The sequence below is a fragment of the Triturus cristatus genome, chromosome 3_1 (assembly GCF_964204655.1).
Source record: "Triturus cristatus chromosome 3_1, aTriCri1.1, whole genome shotgun sequence".
NCBI lineage: Eukaryota > Metazoa > Chordata > Amphibia > Caudata > Salamandridae > Triturus > Triturus cristatus.
The window spans coordinates 893,368,097-893,384,832 of NC_140583.1; the positions used below are offsets into that span (position 1 = coordinate 893,368,097).

The 16,736-nt window shown below is 40.0% G+C and overlaps 1 protein-coding gene across 6 annotated transcripts in view; it reads left to right on the plus strand.

Moving 5' to 3' along the window:
• LOC146861244 (sodium channel protein type 2 subunit alpha-like) overlaps window positions 1-14,628 on the plus strand; it is a 905,823-nt gene extending 891,195 nt beyond the window's left edge. For all 6 annotated transcript variants that reach the window (XM_085645403.1, XM_085645408.1, XM_085645407.1 and 3 more), the window contains exons 26-27: window positions 10,312-10,582; window positions 11,320-14,628. In XM_085645403.1, the coding sequence (XP_085501529.1) occupies window positions 10,312-10,582; window positions 11,320-12,518 (1,470 nt within the window). In that variant the 3' untranslated portion in view covers window positions 12,519-14,628. The remainder of the gene's footprint in view (window positions 1-10,311; window positions 10,583-11,319) is intronic.
• The last annotated feature ends 2,108 nt before the right edge of the window (window positions 14,629-16,736 follow it).

A 16,736-nucleotide genomic window follows, 5' to 3' on the forward strand; every position in this document is an offset into this window, starting at 1 on the left:
GTGCCGAGACACCCTCGGGTAATTGCGCGCTCTAAAAATCGCCATAAATAAATAAATAAATAAATGCATTGCCAAGGCTATCTTAAAAGTTTGAAAGTAATGCAATGTTTTCATACTCTTAAGATGGCTACCATGTTGTATTACACGCAATGTGCTGACATAATAATCTACCCACCTTAAAGGTTTTAGAAACATTGTTTTCCAAATTTTCAAGATGGCTACTACATTGGGTGAAGCAATGGGACAACGCAATGCAGTGGGTATTATGAAAGACTATTCTATACTTTCAAGGTGAGTGTTGAGTTGTGTCATCTTGTTGCGTTCTGCAATGTCTCAGCCATCTTAAAAGTACAGGGACAGTTTTAAGATCCCATATCACTGTTATTGACTTTGAAAATGCCAACTCAATTTAAAAGCATTCAGCGTTGACAGAGGCCACTATGGAATGGGCGAGGTGAGGCAGGAAGGGAGTGAAGATGGGGATAGGGGAATCATAGTGCACAGTAAAGTGCTGCAGGAAAGCATCCAGGGTATCCTAGGCATGGCCCTGCAGTAAGGCAGTAATAGAGGAGAGACAGGGAGGTGGGATAACATCCAGGGCATCACCAAGCATGCCATCTGTCACCTGGAACCCTATGTATTGGGTGTACTTTCCCTGTTTGTGCTTGGCGCACCTTAAAACAGGTGCACCAGGCGCAAACAGGTAAAGAGCGCCCTATTACATGGAATGTGGTGTCCCCAGGGCAGCCGTGAACTTGCTATGCCCTGGGGGCAGCGCATTCAAGTGAAATATGGAGCGACTTTGAAGCAGCCGTTCCGTGTTTCACTGTGCAGGCGGCAACCCGCCTGTACTTTTAAGGGGGATTAAAGATTCCCTTGCAGGCAGGTGCCGTGAGTGACTGCACCCGCATGCAAGGGTGCCAACCCCCCATCACCCCTCTAGAGGGTTTCTATCAGGGGCGCCCCCTAACAGCTTATTTGCCTCTGCGTCAGCTTCTATAATACAGCGAGGGTGCTGAGGCAAAAGGATTCCCTCATTTGCATGGGGCTACGCCCTTATGCAAATGAGGCATGCTCTCTTGAGAAAGCGCTGACGCTGTATGTGCACCAGCTCTTTCAGTATAACAGAATGGGCCGTACAAGCTTCTGCGGCCCCTTCTGTAATACTAAAGTGCCCGGGGAGTGATCAAAGCAGGCGCCAACGCCCATTGCGCAACTAGGGGACTTTGTGTAATACAGCCCCTGGTGTGCCATAGAAGATTATTGGGGGGCATGGTGAGAGTGGAAGACTGGAGTAAGAGAAGTTTGGGGAGACTGAAAAGAGTGTGAGCATACTCTCGAGCATTAAAGCAAATGAAGCAGTGCTAAATAAGAATTGAAATGAGGACAGGAAAAAGGAAAAGTAGATCCATTACATCAGCAGTGGAGGGATCCACTTTATCCAATACAAAGCAAGTATAAACTAGGTATGCTCCAGACACAGAATAGGGAAGAAAGACATTCAATAAAGAACAGGGAGCTGAGACAGAGAGGAAAGCCATCCAGTCATGAGCAATGGGCTTGCCCAATGCTTACCCTAAGCAATACTGGATACATTGACGTCTGCAACACACACACCGTACATTGTTTTAAGTGAGACTGCAAGAAAAGTGTGTCTATACGCTTCTCTGTAAGTCAAAGGCATTCATTGTTGCTACATTTTGAATCATACATACTTTTCATTCTTAGGCACTTCCTGTAGTACTATGTGGTATTAGGATCCCTTCAAGAAGAATATATGCTAAAATGTCAAAAGTAGTGAAATAATCAAGGAGCAGAATGTGCTTTGTAACACTGTGTAATGTGTGTTTGTTAGAAATGGGATTTCTGGTTGTCTAGGGCACCTAAGCCAGGCAAAACCACCACTCTAGTCAGGGCAAGGGAGTTACACACTGAAGATAACTCCTGCTCATCCCCTTGGTAGCTTGGCAGCGCAGTCAGGCCTATCCCAGAGGCAATGTGTAAAGCGGTTGCCAAACACACTCAGACAGCAGCAACACACTAGGCACACCACAAAAGAAACTCCACATAAGGTTATATAAAAAAAGTATTTTTATTATGCATAAAAACCCATTAGAACATATCACATATATACACTGTGCCACCAGGCACTTGTCATATATTCACATGTAGTACATAAATCACTAGGCCAGTCAGGCCACTGTCATAATCATCACATATATCATAGTTAGCGAGAACCACCAGTAACTACTGGTAAGGGTGCACTGAGCACACCACCTATAGGCATATCATCAGCAGTGCACCATAGGAAACACTTGCAGCTGTGAACATATCTTAGAATACCATTAGTACATCAGGCCCCTCTTAGGCGTAAGCAACACAGTAGGTTTTGCATACACAACATCATCACTGGGGAAGAACACCACATATATCTTTACATCAGGGCAACACTGTAGAGTAGACCCCTGAATCGTTAGAAGCCCTGAACTATGTGGATCACCAGCACATAAGTTGGTGCCACTAAGCACATACCCCGAACACACTTGGGTCTTTGACCACTGCACTCCTGTGCTTAGACCAGGCCACTGTGTAGGTAGCCACAGCCTCACTCAGGGAAGCATCCTTAGTCCCTAAAATAAAAGTGCCTCACGTGGTCCCCCGCATCTGCAACTGACACAAGGTGCAGCGGCTGTCCAGGATATTTGAATCCCCACCAGAGGTACCTCCCCAACCGGTACCTTTACTCTTCATTGGTCTCTTCCGTGCAACTGGCTGATCTTTGTGACCTGCCTCTCCCTTTAACAGGCGGGGAGAGGCAGGAGGCTGCAAAAAGGAGCCCGCGAGGCTCTTGATCTATCCTGCGACCAAAGGAGCTCCAGCTCGCTTGTTCTGGCCGGCCCAACCCACAACCAGGCCCAGGAAACCGGTGGGGCTCTCCACTTGCTCATGTGAGCCCCACCCAGGATCAGGCGTCCTCCGCCTGACTTCCTCACTCGTCCACTCACGGTCACGGGCCCCGCCCACAACCAGGCTCAGACTTGCCTGGCAGCCAGGAATACAGGCGAAGTCTCCGTTGCCTTTGGCTCTGCTCTTTCCTTGGGGGCAGGTTCCCAGGAATGTCGAGTGCTCACCACGGTGTGGGAAAGTGCGCCGACCCACGCGCCGACCGCTCCTCTTCTCCTACACTTAAGGAGACTACAGCGCTCACTAGGCACTTAAAGTCCTGCTAACGAGGGCGCTCCGCTTGTTTCCAGCAGGGAGACCAAGAGAGGGGACGTGGAGTACCTTCAAGCACTGAGCAGTCCCCCAAAGCACAAAAGAAAATGAGGAACCGCTCCACTGTTCTTCGGTAGCAGGAGCCCTCACTTGGGCAACAGAAGAGAGAAGGGCAAAATCTAAAGCACACGCGCTAGGATAATTTACCCAGAGCTAGCCACACAGCCCGAAGGATGAGTGGGGGCCCGAGCAGGGGACAGGCTCAGGCCAGCACACCTGCAAAGTCCAGATGGGAGCCCCCTGGCAGCACATCTATCCCCCTGGTCCCACGCGGTTCACTGACAAAATATCGATGTTAAAAATGTAGAAGTAAAAAATATCAATGCAGAAATATCAACTCCCTATACTTAAACAGGTAAGTACAAAAAAATATCGATGTAAAAAATATAGTTGTACAAAATATTGAATTATATATATATATATAAAATACAAATATTAAATATGTTAAATAATATAATTAATATAAAAAAAATTGAGTAGATTTAATATAATTTTGAAAAAATATAATAAATAAACATAATTTAAAATGTTAGACACACATACATAATAATTCATATATATTAACTTTAAAACAATTAACAAACTATTAATTGTAATGTATTTTATAATTCTAAAATTATATAAAAATGTACAAATATACAAATATATGTATATATATATATATATCAATAACTTAAAATCTAATTAAAAAAACATTCTATTATAAATAAAAATATTAACTATTTAAAAATCTTCAAATTTAAATTTCCCACTCCAGTGAGTGCAATAGTGGGGAAAGTGTTCGATAGCGGTGGGGTAGAAATTACTATTCCTGCTCCAGTGAGTGCAACAGTAGGGAAAGTGTTGGATAGCGGAGGGGTAAAAATGACTATTCCCAATCCAGTGAGTGCAACAGTAGAGAAAGTGTTTGATAGTGGCGGGATAAAATTTACTATTCCCACTTCAATAATTGTAAAAGTAGGGAAAGTGTTGGATAGCGGAGGGGTAAACTTGTGAAGTTGTATCTGTCTGGGAGACTCTGTTTAATATGGCCTATCACTCAGGGGAGGGCACGGATTCCAGATTCATGGAAGGAAGCTATGATCGTCCTTATTTTAAAACCAGAAAAGGACCCTAGGAAAGCTGATTCATATCGACCAATATCTCTGCTAAATGCAAACTATAAGGTATTTACAAGTATTTTGGCAGGGAGATTGGCCAAACTTGCTCCTCAGCTCGTACGTCCAGATCAGAAGGCCCTTGCCCCGGGAAGGCATATCCACAAACTCACTTAGCAGCTAATCGGCTGTATAGATCTTGCCATGGGTTGGTCGATGCCTTTGGCTGTAGTCAAGTTAAATACAGCCAAGGCATTTGATTGTGTTTGCTAGACTTATTTGTGGAAAATGTTGGCAATATCGAGATTTAGCCCCTGCTTTATTGCGATGCTACAGGGGCTCTATGAGCAGAAAACAGCTAGAATCCACCTTTATGGCTCACTTACCAGGAGTTTCTTTGTTTCTAGTGGCACCCAGCAGGGTTTTCCCCTGTCCCTATTATTGTTTGATATATATATCAAGGCACTCGCCCAGCTCTTACGGACAGATGGCCTGGTTATTCCTTTCAGTTCGTCCTATTAAATAATAAGATCAGCCTGTACACCGATGATTCAATAATTTATACTTCGGATCCTGTACTTACCTGTGGATACCCTAGTACAGGAATTTGGGGCCCTTTTGGGATACTTAGTAAATAATTTGAAGTCAGAGGTGATTGAAAGGGGGAAATGCAAGCAGAGATCAGTTATCTTGGCATTACAATTTTAAATCCACTGGAGGCAATACCACAGTATAACTTGGGGAGGGTGACAAAGGAGGTAGATGTTTTGTTCACTAGGGAGATGGAGGAACCTTCCCCTGACCATATAGGGGCAAGTCAATTTGATTAAGATCATGATACTACAGAAATTCACATACATCTTTAACTGCATACCTTTGACATTCCGAAGACCTGCATAGACAATATTCAGGATAAAATAGTAAGTTCTATATGGGCATCTAGAGTGGCTAGGCTTGCATGAAAAAAACTGACACCAAGGCTTGAAAAGGGTGGTTTAGCTCTTCCAGAATTAAACCTTTCTTGCATAGCTTTCCAGTTTAAAAATTGTTGGATGCTCCTGGGTAAACCAAAGGCCACCACTTGGGGAGCTCTCTGGGAGAGATGGTAAGAGAGTACAGCTCTGAAGGATTCTTGTACAAGTTTGGGGCGAAGACATTCTTTCTTAAAAGGATGGATGAAGGTTTTAAAGGCAGTTTTCTCCCTCTGGCTTGGAGTTAGGAGGATATTGGGTATGGGCTATTTCTCAGATTTGTCACCGATTTGGGTTTCTCAGGGCACCTGTTAGTGTCTTAAAGATACACTGAGCGCTCTTCTATTGAGATCAAGGATTGAAGTTTGGGGGGAGTTGCTAACAGCACAGGGTATATTACCCAGGCAAGCTTTAGCGGCCAAGACTAATAGCTCCCTTTCCAGTTTCAAATATCTTCAGTTGTCTTCTTGGTTTGCCACCAACTCACAGGAGATAGGAGTGTGTGGGAATTTGAGTCAGGATTGCAGGATGGATCCTCCAAGGATAAAGAGGTTGCTCTGTGGTATTGGAAGCTGCATGATCAGTGGCGGCTCCTCCGCTATGGCAGAAGACCGTTGCCCCACTGTTTTTAAGCAGTTCTTACATAGTAGAAACATACAATGATAATAACTTTGCGTTATCATCATTTTATGCTTTGTGCTGCTTTGCGGGCAGGGCTGCTCTGCTCTCGGAGCATGGCAGGGGAGGAGTGGTTTTCCCACTCATAAGTGTGCAGTGACTGTTTGGTCGGCCCTCTTGGCCTGCCCAAACCAGTCATGCGCACTTTCCCCGTTTTCCATGCAGGCTACATAACAGCCTGCGTGGACGACATGGCCAGGCCTCCATTCCCTGGTTGAGAGTCGAACCAGGACGCTCAAAACCACTCACAATGCTGCTTTGCAGCGTTGTGATTGGTCAGGGGAGCCTGGGTGCTTACCAATCACAACGCTGCATTGCAGCATTGGTATTGGTCAGTGGGGGCTCCTGTGCTTCGTGTTCCTTGAGTTCCACGAGGAGAGCAGGAGCAGAGATGTGGGACCCGGTGGCAAGGTAATTTTTTTTATATATAGATTATATTGGACCCCTCAAAAGATAGTGAAGTTTGTACAAGAGCCTATTCCCAGATGTTGTCGGTGTGGCCTCTTAAGAGCTGATGACCAACACATCTTATTTATGTGCCCAGAGATAAAGGCTTATTGGCAGGATGTCGAGGATGTGGTCAACTAAATTTTTGAGATGGGTATAACGTTAAGTCTAACCCTAGGGTTAATGGGAGTGGAAACCTCCACCAGCCAACCTCAGACCAGATCACAGCAGGCTTTGTTGTTTTACCTGATGCTTTGAGCTAGGAGGGAGATCGGTAAGCATTGAATGGATCTGTCGCCTCTGACAGTGGTGGATTGGCTTCAAGTTGTAAGATATAATTGCCAAATGGATATTGACTGTAGACCCGTGGGGCCAATCAAAGCAAGATCTGGGCAGATTTTCAAAGATGGAGTAGTATGAGGGCTACAAAAGCAATCTAATGATTGGTCCTATGATTACACCTGGGTGCAGCCACAAACCAGGATTCTGGTCTTGACTGGTGTGGCTTGGGCCGGCAAAAGTATGCAGTAGGCCGAGGGTTGGAAAGCATTTCTAGAAGCAGCCTGATCTTGCAGATAAGGTGATATGCGGACTGAAAAATTGTGAGGCAGATTTTTACTTTGCCTCAGAATTCACTATAGTTATAATTTCTCCACTTGGAATGTCCTATTTTGACTACTGGACCAAGAAGTATATTTATGGAAATTGTGGCAAAGGGAAAGGGCAGGAATGCTCTGAATTTTTCCAATACGGCATATTTCTGCCCTCTTCCCTTGCGCTGGTGCAGTTTTGGCAGCCTAGCACCAATACAGGCACCCTTCCACCATAGTTCAAGGATACCTGTGTTGCCTGGATTGTTTTTGTGTAGGAAGGGGTACCTTTCTGCAAAACAAAAACAATCCTGAGAGTCTTTATCTTCTTTCTATGTGTGCTGCAAAATGAAGCATATATAGAAAGAGGAAAATATAAGGAGAAATAAAAATATTTCTCCTTGTTACTCCTCACTTGGTCCTTGTAAATATGGGAATGTGTCAAAATTCACGAGAGATGAGCTGCATTGCCTTACTCCAGATTTATGAAGCCAATCAGAGCCACGCAAAGTTGCTTTGCATGACTGCATAAATCTGTTGTCAAGGTTTGCATTGTGGAGGTACCATGTTGCATAGCACAAGCATGACACTGTCCTCTCGTAAGTATGCCCCTAAATGTGATGAACTCAGGTCAATTGACAGTATTACCACCATTGTTAACCCTTGTCCTAAAGAATGTTGATCTGAAATTCTGGGAGACTTAAATGGATACCTTGAGAGACAGCAGATCATAAAATTAATGTACATGTCCACCTTGGTATCTTTAGGAATCGGTGGATATGAGTCGATGTATTTATCATTTAGAAATAATTTGCAAATTCCAGTTGAGAGTCAAATATTTTGAAAATGAATGCATTTGCAGTGTTGCACTTTTCCCAAATGTCTTTTTTTGATTGTTTAATGTTGTTGATGTTTGCTTGCTATCACTTTTAGTCACAAATCAGTGTTACTTTCCTTCTAGTTTTTTCTACATTGCAGAAATGGAGGTGATTAACTCAGGCTTTAAATCTTCTTCACCTCCATGTGAAAAGGTGAAAGTAAATGGAATACCCATTCTTGATAGATTCTTGAGAAAGGGAAATAATATACATATATTCCATTACAACAATATCATCATCTATATGGCACACATGATATTCAGTATGTCCAGGTATATACCATTTTTAGAGGATGTAGCCTAATGGCTAGGGCTGTCAACCTCACATCTGGGGAACCATGTTCGAATCTCCGCTTAACATCCTGTGATTCTGGGCAAATCACTTAATCTCCCCGCGCCTAACAAAAATGAATGATTCCTTATATAACGCATCTGGTGCTCATGTAAAGCGCTCTGATACCCAATAAGTTTGCGCTATATAAAACTCAGAAAAAAGGAACAAAATGATGGCCTGCAAGCTGGTCCTTAGCTCAAAACAGAGCTTAATTCTGATTTCTCAGAAAGAGATATGTGCAATATTCAATACTTACAAGCAATGAAAACATAACAATTCACTTTCATTTTATAATCGACTCCCATCTTTGGAAGGGAAAACAATATTTTCAAAATAATACACCTGAAACAGAGACAGGGTTGAGAGTTTAGAAACAGGACAGGTTCAAACCACACCTTTACATTCAATGGTATTAATGAAATAAGGTTTTATGACAGTGAGATTTTGTAAAAAGGTTTGAATGTTTTTCAATGAACGTCCTATTGAAATTGCCATAGACACCATGGTGCTCAGAAAGGCTGGAAAGGCCTCATACACATCTAATTTGATGTGTACACAACACATCAAGTGTTTGTCTTGTATTTGTGTAAAGCCAGGAAAGCAGCTCTAAATATATTTATATATAAAGCCACAGTTTGCCTACTTTGTAATGTTTTTAAATATATGCAGACTAAAACAAGCATGTATAATGTATGTGTTGTAGATTGTTTTAATCATCAATCAGCATTAGTCTCTTCCCCCCTTTTTATATCTGTTTTGATATTTTCATTTGGTTAAAACATTCCAGTCTTTCCATGAAGCTAGATTTACATGTCATCTCTCATTTGATTTTTAGTATTATGGGTGATATAGTTAATGTAGCAATGCAACTAGCTGAGTAAATTCCTTTCACTGTTGTTTCCTAAATTGCATATGCTTGTCAGACATATTGGTTTCTTTGTACTAAATGTAATTTATTCTAGTTGCAAATAGATAGTGTTACAAAAGTAGAAACACCCCGCCCGTAACTCCAAAAGTGTGGCACAGCACATAATGGCATTGCATCACAGTGTGCATTAGACACCTATTTGTGAAGGCCACTAAAATGGTATTAGTGATTTAAAATTTAGCCAGTTGCATCACAACAAATCCACAAGTGCTAAATGAGTTTAAAAAACACAGAAACATTGTTAATATTTGCAATGAAAGCAGACTGCAATAGAAATGGTCTAAAAGTATCAAGCCGATATCAACAAAACGTAGAAATAAATCATAAAGTCACCATTCTGGACATTTTAAATTCTTATAAGACCAAGACTACAGGCAAAATGTGCAAAACGTTCAAAAGTTAAAAAAATGTTTTTAGACAGGATGTTTCACGTTCAGAAAAAATCTCCCTAAATCTACATTTCGTCTTTGCAACAATTCATAAAGGTTCTAAAAAGTGAAGCAAAAACAATATGTTTAATGTAAATGCAATTTCTTGCAACATGGAATGAATGCAAATACCAGCTGAAAACATGCTAAAATGTAAATGAATGATCCAGAGGAACACTACAGTACCACCATGCTCAAGGAGACCTGAGACCTTCAGTTCACCTGTGAGGCTTTGCTCTGGTAAATTGTTAGACATGATTACAATAAGGGTGCAACCAATGCTTATTGCATTGAAATCTTTCCTCTTTTTTAACTAATGTTATTTTGGACTAAAGCTAGAAATGAGACCACATATATTCTCTGACTTATGAACTTTGGGCCTGATCACAATCTTGGTGGACGGGTTACTACATCACAACTGTGATGGTAATCCTGTCTGCCAAAATATAAATCCCATAAGATATAATTGGATTTATATTTCAGCAGACGGGATATCCCTCACCATTGTGACAGAGTAACCAATCCTACAGTATCGTAATCAGGCCCTTTGTCTACTTGCAATACATCTGACTTTGCATACAGTTTTGACCATTAGATACTCAACCCCTATTTTTAAACATGAAAAAGAAATTGTCTGTAAAATGTGCATGTAAAAAGTATATAACCTTTTTGTTGTATTTTTCAGAATAAATTCCAAGGTGCTGTCTTTGATTTTGCGACTCAGCAAGCATTTGATATCACCATCATGATTCTTATTTGCCTTAACATGGTAACGATGATGATAGAAACGGATGACCAGAGTAAAGATATGGAGAAAAATTTATACAATATTAACATGGTCTTCATTATCCTCTTCACTGGAGAATGCGTGCTCAAGTTGATCTCACTACGCCATTATTACTTCACCATTGGTTGGAATGTTTTTGATTTTGTGGTTGTGATTCTTTCCATCGTAGGTATGTACAAGATTCTCAAAGGGAAAAATCAACAGTTCAAAAATATTCAAATGGACATCCATTTCATTTTTAAAATCTTAAATGGCAAACATATTTAACTTTACTTCAGTAATCCGTTGTAAATATTAAATTACTATGTGATAACGTCCATGTTCAATATTCCATTGCCTTAGACAATCTTTTTTCACAGTACTGTCACACTGTCAAAAGTACAATGGATATATTTGTAATAGTTAGTTTTATGCTTTATTTCACATTTCCAAGTGCCCTCTGATTGCATGTTGCTGTGGAATGCTGTGAAATACCAAATAGGCGTCATTGTTCACAAATAGTAAATTGTTGCTGTGAACTATATCATGTCTCTTTAAAAAGGAATGTGATTAATACTCCGAATATATTAAAAGAATATTTTCTAAACATTTCTATAGGTGAAAACATCAGAGTAATTATCAAAGTGTGGCAAGTACTTCTTTAAAATGAGTTATCATGTCATAAACAATGTACCACAGGCATGTAGATAGATATTTCAAGCAGGCAGTGCCATTTCTATCTTGAAAGATATCACCTTCTGCTTTTTACTTCTATGATTGATACACAATTGCTAGTTATTGGAATAATGCAGCGTTTTGTAATTATTGTGGTTAAAAGCTCACAGATGCAAACATACTGCAAACACATTGATTACTTTATACCAATGCAACCTTTTTCACAATTTTGCTTTCTTTCTTTCTTTCTAGGTATGTTTCTATCTGAAATTATTGAAAAATACTTTGTTTCACCAACCTTGTTCAGAGTGATACGACTTGCCAGGATTGGTCGAATTTTGCGACTCATTAAAGGTGCCAAGGGAATACGCACACTTCTCTTTGCTTTGATGATGTCACTTCCTGCTTTGTTTAACATTGGCCTATTGCTTTTCCTGGTGATGTTCATCTATGCGATATTTGGAATGTCCAACTTTGCCTATGTAAAGAAAGAATCAGGAATCGATGACATGTACAACTTTGAAACTTTTGGCAATAGTATGATCTGCCTGTTTATGATCACCACATCTGCTGGCTGGGATGGCTTGTTGAACCCAATTCTCAACAGTGGGCCACCAGATTGTGACCCAACAGTGGCTCACCCCGGAAGTAGCACTGTAAAAGGAGACTGTGGAAATCCTTCAGTTGGGATTTTCTTCTTTGTCAGTTACATAATCATATCATTTTTAGTTGTTGTTAACATGTACATTGCTGTTATATTGGAGAACTTCAGTGTTGCTACCGAAGAGAGTGCTGAACCCTTGGGTGAGGATGATTTTGAGATGTTCTACGAGGTCTGGGAAAAGTTTGATCCAAGCGCAAGCCAGTTCATAGAATTTAGTAATTTGACTAATTTTGCAGATGCATTGGATCCTCCTCTCCGCATGGCAAAGCCAAACAAAGTGCAGCTCATAGCAATGGACTTACCAATGGTAAGTGGTGACAGAATTCATTGTCTTGACATCCTATTTGCTTTTACAAAGCGTGTTTTGGGTGAAGGCGATGAAATGGATGCTTTACGTCAGCCAATGGAAGAACGATTTATGGCATCCAATCCTTCAAAAGTCTCCTATGAACCAATTACATCAACTCTACGACGGAAACAAGAGGAGCTATCTGCTATTGTTATTCAGCGCTGCTATCGACGCTACCTTTTGAAGAAAACAGTCAAGCGAGCTTCATTTATGTACAACAAGGATAAAAGCAAAGGTGGGGACAGCTCAATTACAAAAAAGGATCTTCTTAGCGACAGGCTAAATGGAAACTCTACAACAGAGAAAATGGACATGACTCCTTCCACTGCATCTCCTCCTTCCTATGACAGTGTAACAAAGCCAGACAAAGAGAAGCACGAAAAAGACAAATCAGAAAGAGAAGACAAAGGCAAAGATGTTAGACATAACAGAAAATAGCATGTAAACAAAAAATCAGTTTGTATGACAAATTGTTTACAGCCTGTGTGAGTGACATATGTGTGTCAACAGGACTCCTTTAGGAGAGCTATGCCAAACTGACAGTTATTATAAATATGTACTTATAGTCAGTGCCTATAATAAGACAGTGACCTCTCGTCGGGGAATTACTCAAAGAAAAAGGGTGATACACTTGCCTGGAGAGTACTGTTTGCCCTTCCAGCTGACACTGCTGAAAAGGAGAGTCGAAATGACTACTCAAACTGTGGGGACCAGTTAAAGGGATACAAAACTATACTTTTTTGTGTGTTGAAACACTTTAGTACAATATCTGTATCAAATGTATCCACTGTTTGCATTTCAACTGCCATATTTGCCATACGTTTACAAAATCTATGTTGATCGGATCCATCATTTTTTTAATTCATAGGTTGTTTATTATATGTGACTATTTTTGTAAATGGGTTTTATGTTTGGGAAGGGGCGGGGTTGCCTACTACATAAAAGGTAAGAGGACCAGGTGTTCTGTGATATCTTTCTCTAAAAGACTTATAGAAAAGCTGATTTGCATGAAAGCATGCTGGACTCATAGGTCATGCATGAAAAACCACAAAATCACAAAAAACAACAGGTTTGTAACTTCGTAGGTGTTTCAGGGGTGACACTAAAATGTTGAGGTGCTTACATTTTAATGTTGTCGCATCCACATGATTCTCAATGTGCCTGCATTGCCCTCACAGACCGTGTGCAGGAAACAGACAGATTTTTGTAAGCCAATTAGAAAACCCCAATGAGCGCAAAACTTCATTCCAGGTTCTTGAAGCAAACATTAGGAACTTTCTCAAGTGCTCTTCTGTAGAAAAGAAAATACTTCATTAACCTTCCTTTGAATCAATTGACCAAAACAAACCCCTCGAAAAACGTTCTACATCATCCTGCAGTATTGTTTAGCCATCAATAGCTGTCAGCAAAGCTAATATTTGACTGTCACGCTCAAAAAAATCTAATTCACATTGTGTAAATAGTTGTTTTACTCTGTGGTGGATGTTTGATAAAAAGATAATGGCCTGAGCACAGTACATGTTGCATCAAATATGTACCACAATAAGTGTAGTTTGCAAGCTTTCAACAATACTATATATTCTGTAACAATATAAATAGTTTGGACGCTGTCACAAATGCATGTTTATATTGCCTGTGCTGCTGTGTTCTGTTTCTTCCACTGTTGAGAAATCTTTGATATGGGAAGCCATACGTCAGTGGTAAAGTAAGACAAATTGGTCAACACAATCTAATTTCTTCATGTCATTAAGCAATAGATTGCTGCTACTTTACTTTCAAGTTTATTTTTATTTAACAAGTTGCATCATTTGGCAGTACTGCCAGGCTTCAATGGACATTTTTGACACTGCTCGAAAAGATATGGTTAGATTTTTCTAAGAAAATATAAATACTGTAAATATTCATTTTATTTTACTTTTCTGCATTTTGTACATAAGATAGGAAATTAAAATTAACTTCAGGTTGATGTCACTGTCACTTTTGTTACTTTACATTGACGAACTTCACAGAGTATGAGAAGATAAAGGGTTACAGAGCACAGTGAATTGAGGGTTTTAGACTTTACAAAATAGTTGGACAGATTTGTTGCTAAACGATGTATGCAACATGGTGGCCACAAGACACTTATTTTGAAATATTCTTTATTACCGAGGAGAGGCAAAGTTTTATTTTATTTCATTTTTTAGCTATGCCTGCATCAGACATTTCAAATATTTTTTTTATTTGTAAAATCAGTAATCTGTCAGGGTTTGTTTGCCTGAGTTATTTCTACTCTTGAAGATTCATGCTGCACCGGAACTGTTCGAAGGGAATGTGGGGTCTACAAAGTTTTTTCCAGGAGAACAGGCGTGAATTCACATAAACAACCATGTTGGGTCATGTTCTGTTTCTTACACAATGAACATTAAACTTAGACTCCTTTTATGACAACTATTGACTTGTAGTGTGTTAGTGAATTGCATGCAGGAAAATGCTACTATTACCCGAAATAACAGTAAATAACATTACAAACAAACCAAAAGAATAAAGAATAAATTTTTTTATTGAATTAATTTGATCTCATCAGTGTTTTTTTCAATGGGTTTTCATGAATAGGTTACAAAAAAACTTAGGGAATATATATGTCATATAAAAACATTTGGTTTAATGTAACGTTGGATATTCTTACGACTTGACAGGAACAATACAAATGACTATTTTTACACGCATTGTTGGAAAGAAAATGACAAACTTTCTTTTCTCAATGGTCATAGTGAGGAACAAAAAATTGAAGTTATACTTTTGGATGCAGACACAATCTCTATAAAACACCCGTTTTCTTTCCTAAGTCATTATATTGAGAAAGAGAAACAGTAATGTAAATACTTGAGAAATTTGGAAAACAAGTACAATCAGTTAAAAAGTAGTGAAAGGCTGCAGTTTAAATACTTTCTTCAATATTATTGCACTATTGGAAGAAATATGTTTGTTAACAGGGAATAGATCAGCTAACAGGTCAAAGTGAGTAAGGTTTCTTCAGACCTTTCAGCAACATTACTATAATTCATATCAGAAGACCAGCAGGTAGTGTGCTGCAATGATCTGGAAGGTGGATTACTGTGAGTGCTTTAGGCACAGAAGTATGTATAATGTGAATATAGGGGCTTATTTTCAAGCCCATTGCGCCACTGGTGCGTCACTTTTATTGACGCACCGGCAGCACAATGGGCTTCCCCATATTTAGAAAGGCCATGTAAAGTCACCCTAGGTGACTTTTCATGGCCTTGTATATATTTTTTCATTTAGAGCATAACTCTACATGAAAGGGGCATTCCATGGGTGTTGCTGTGGGTGTTCCCATTCTGCAGCACTCATAGAAAGAGGGAAATGCCTTTAATGATTGTTTTTGTGCAGGAAGGTACACCTTCCTCAGCACAGGCCCCCTTTAAAATGATACATGGGTGTCTCTGCTGGCCCACGTCTGCTGTTTGTGTGCGGGCGCAGGGGAGAAGGACAGGAATATGCTGTATCTTTTTAGATACAGTGCATTCCTGCCCTTTTATTTTGACGCACTGCGCTGCCGTGCGTCAAAATATTGTAAATGAGGCCCATAATTTCTTAAGGTTAATGTTCTCAAAAGCGAGGTAATAGCTAGATTGTTGTACAATTTAGCACTTACTATAACTACATAATTAATTTTTTTGCAATATATGTGTGAGATTTGTGGCTTCTCTAAATGTAGGAGACACGTCATACAGAAAGCTGAACATATTTGTATTGGTGGGTGGCAGAGAGTTCACTAGAGTACGTGATGTCCTAAGGTACATCTAATTTTTCTGAGGTCAGTTAAATTTCCGAGATTTTTTATGGACTGTTAATAGTATCCTAATATTTTGAAGATAATGTAGAAAGGCTTTGTTGCACTGGTGAGTGGTTTTGACGGATTTCAAATGGCAGTGGCGCAGCAAACCTCTGCTTTTAGCAGCTTAAGCGGGGTGTCACTGGGCCCCATGTGTCTTCATGTTTACCGGAAAACGGTCATAAATAACACCCGTAGGAAATGTTATGTCATAGTGCTGTGTAATTGGCTGACCGGCACAGTGAAGAAAGCAGGAAAGGAAATTATGAAAATAGGGAACCACAGCTAGAGAAAAATAGAAAGTGTAAGTGATAGAAATAAAACAAAATGTAAAAGTAAAGAAGGGGAGAAGAAAGAGGAGTAGATGCAAATGGAAAATAAAGAAAGAGAAGGGCGGAGAAAAGGAAGAAAACATGAAAGGGAAGAACAAAGGAAATTTGAAAGGTGGGGTGAAGAGGTGAAAGGAAGGCAGGGCTGAATGAATTGATAGCAGGGTGAAAAGATATACAAAATGCAAAGGTAAAAGTATAAATGGAAGGTTTAAAAGATGAATATAGGAAAGGGGAAAGTAATGACTGAAGAGTGAAAGGATGGATAAGTAGCAGTCTGAGTGAATGGAAGAATTAACAGGTGTGTGATGAGAAAGCAAGAGACATAGGATTGATGGGTAGAGAGATGGATAGATACAGAGATGTAGTGATAGGTGCAAGATTGAATGTATATATGAACAGTAAAAGGATAGAGGGATTAAAGAAAGTTTAGTTGGATGTGTGAGTGGATGGAAAGATGAAAGGAAGAGCAGGATGATGAATGAATAG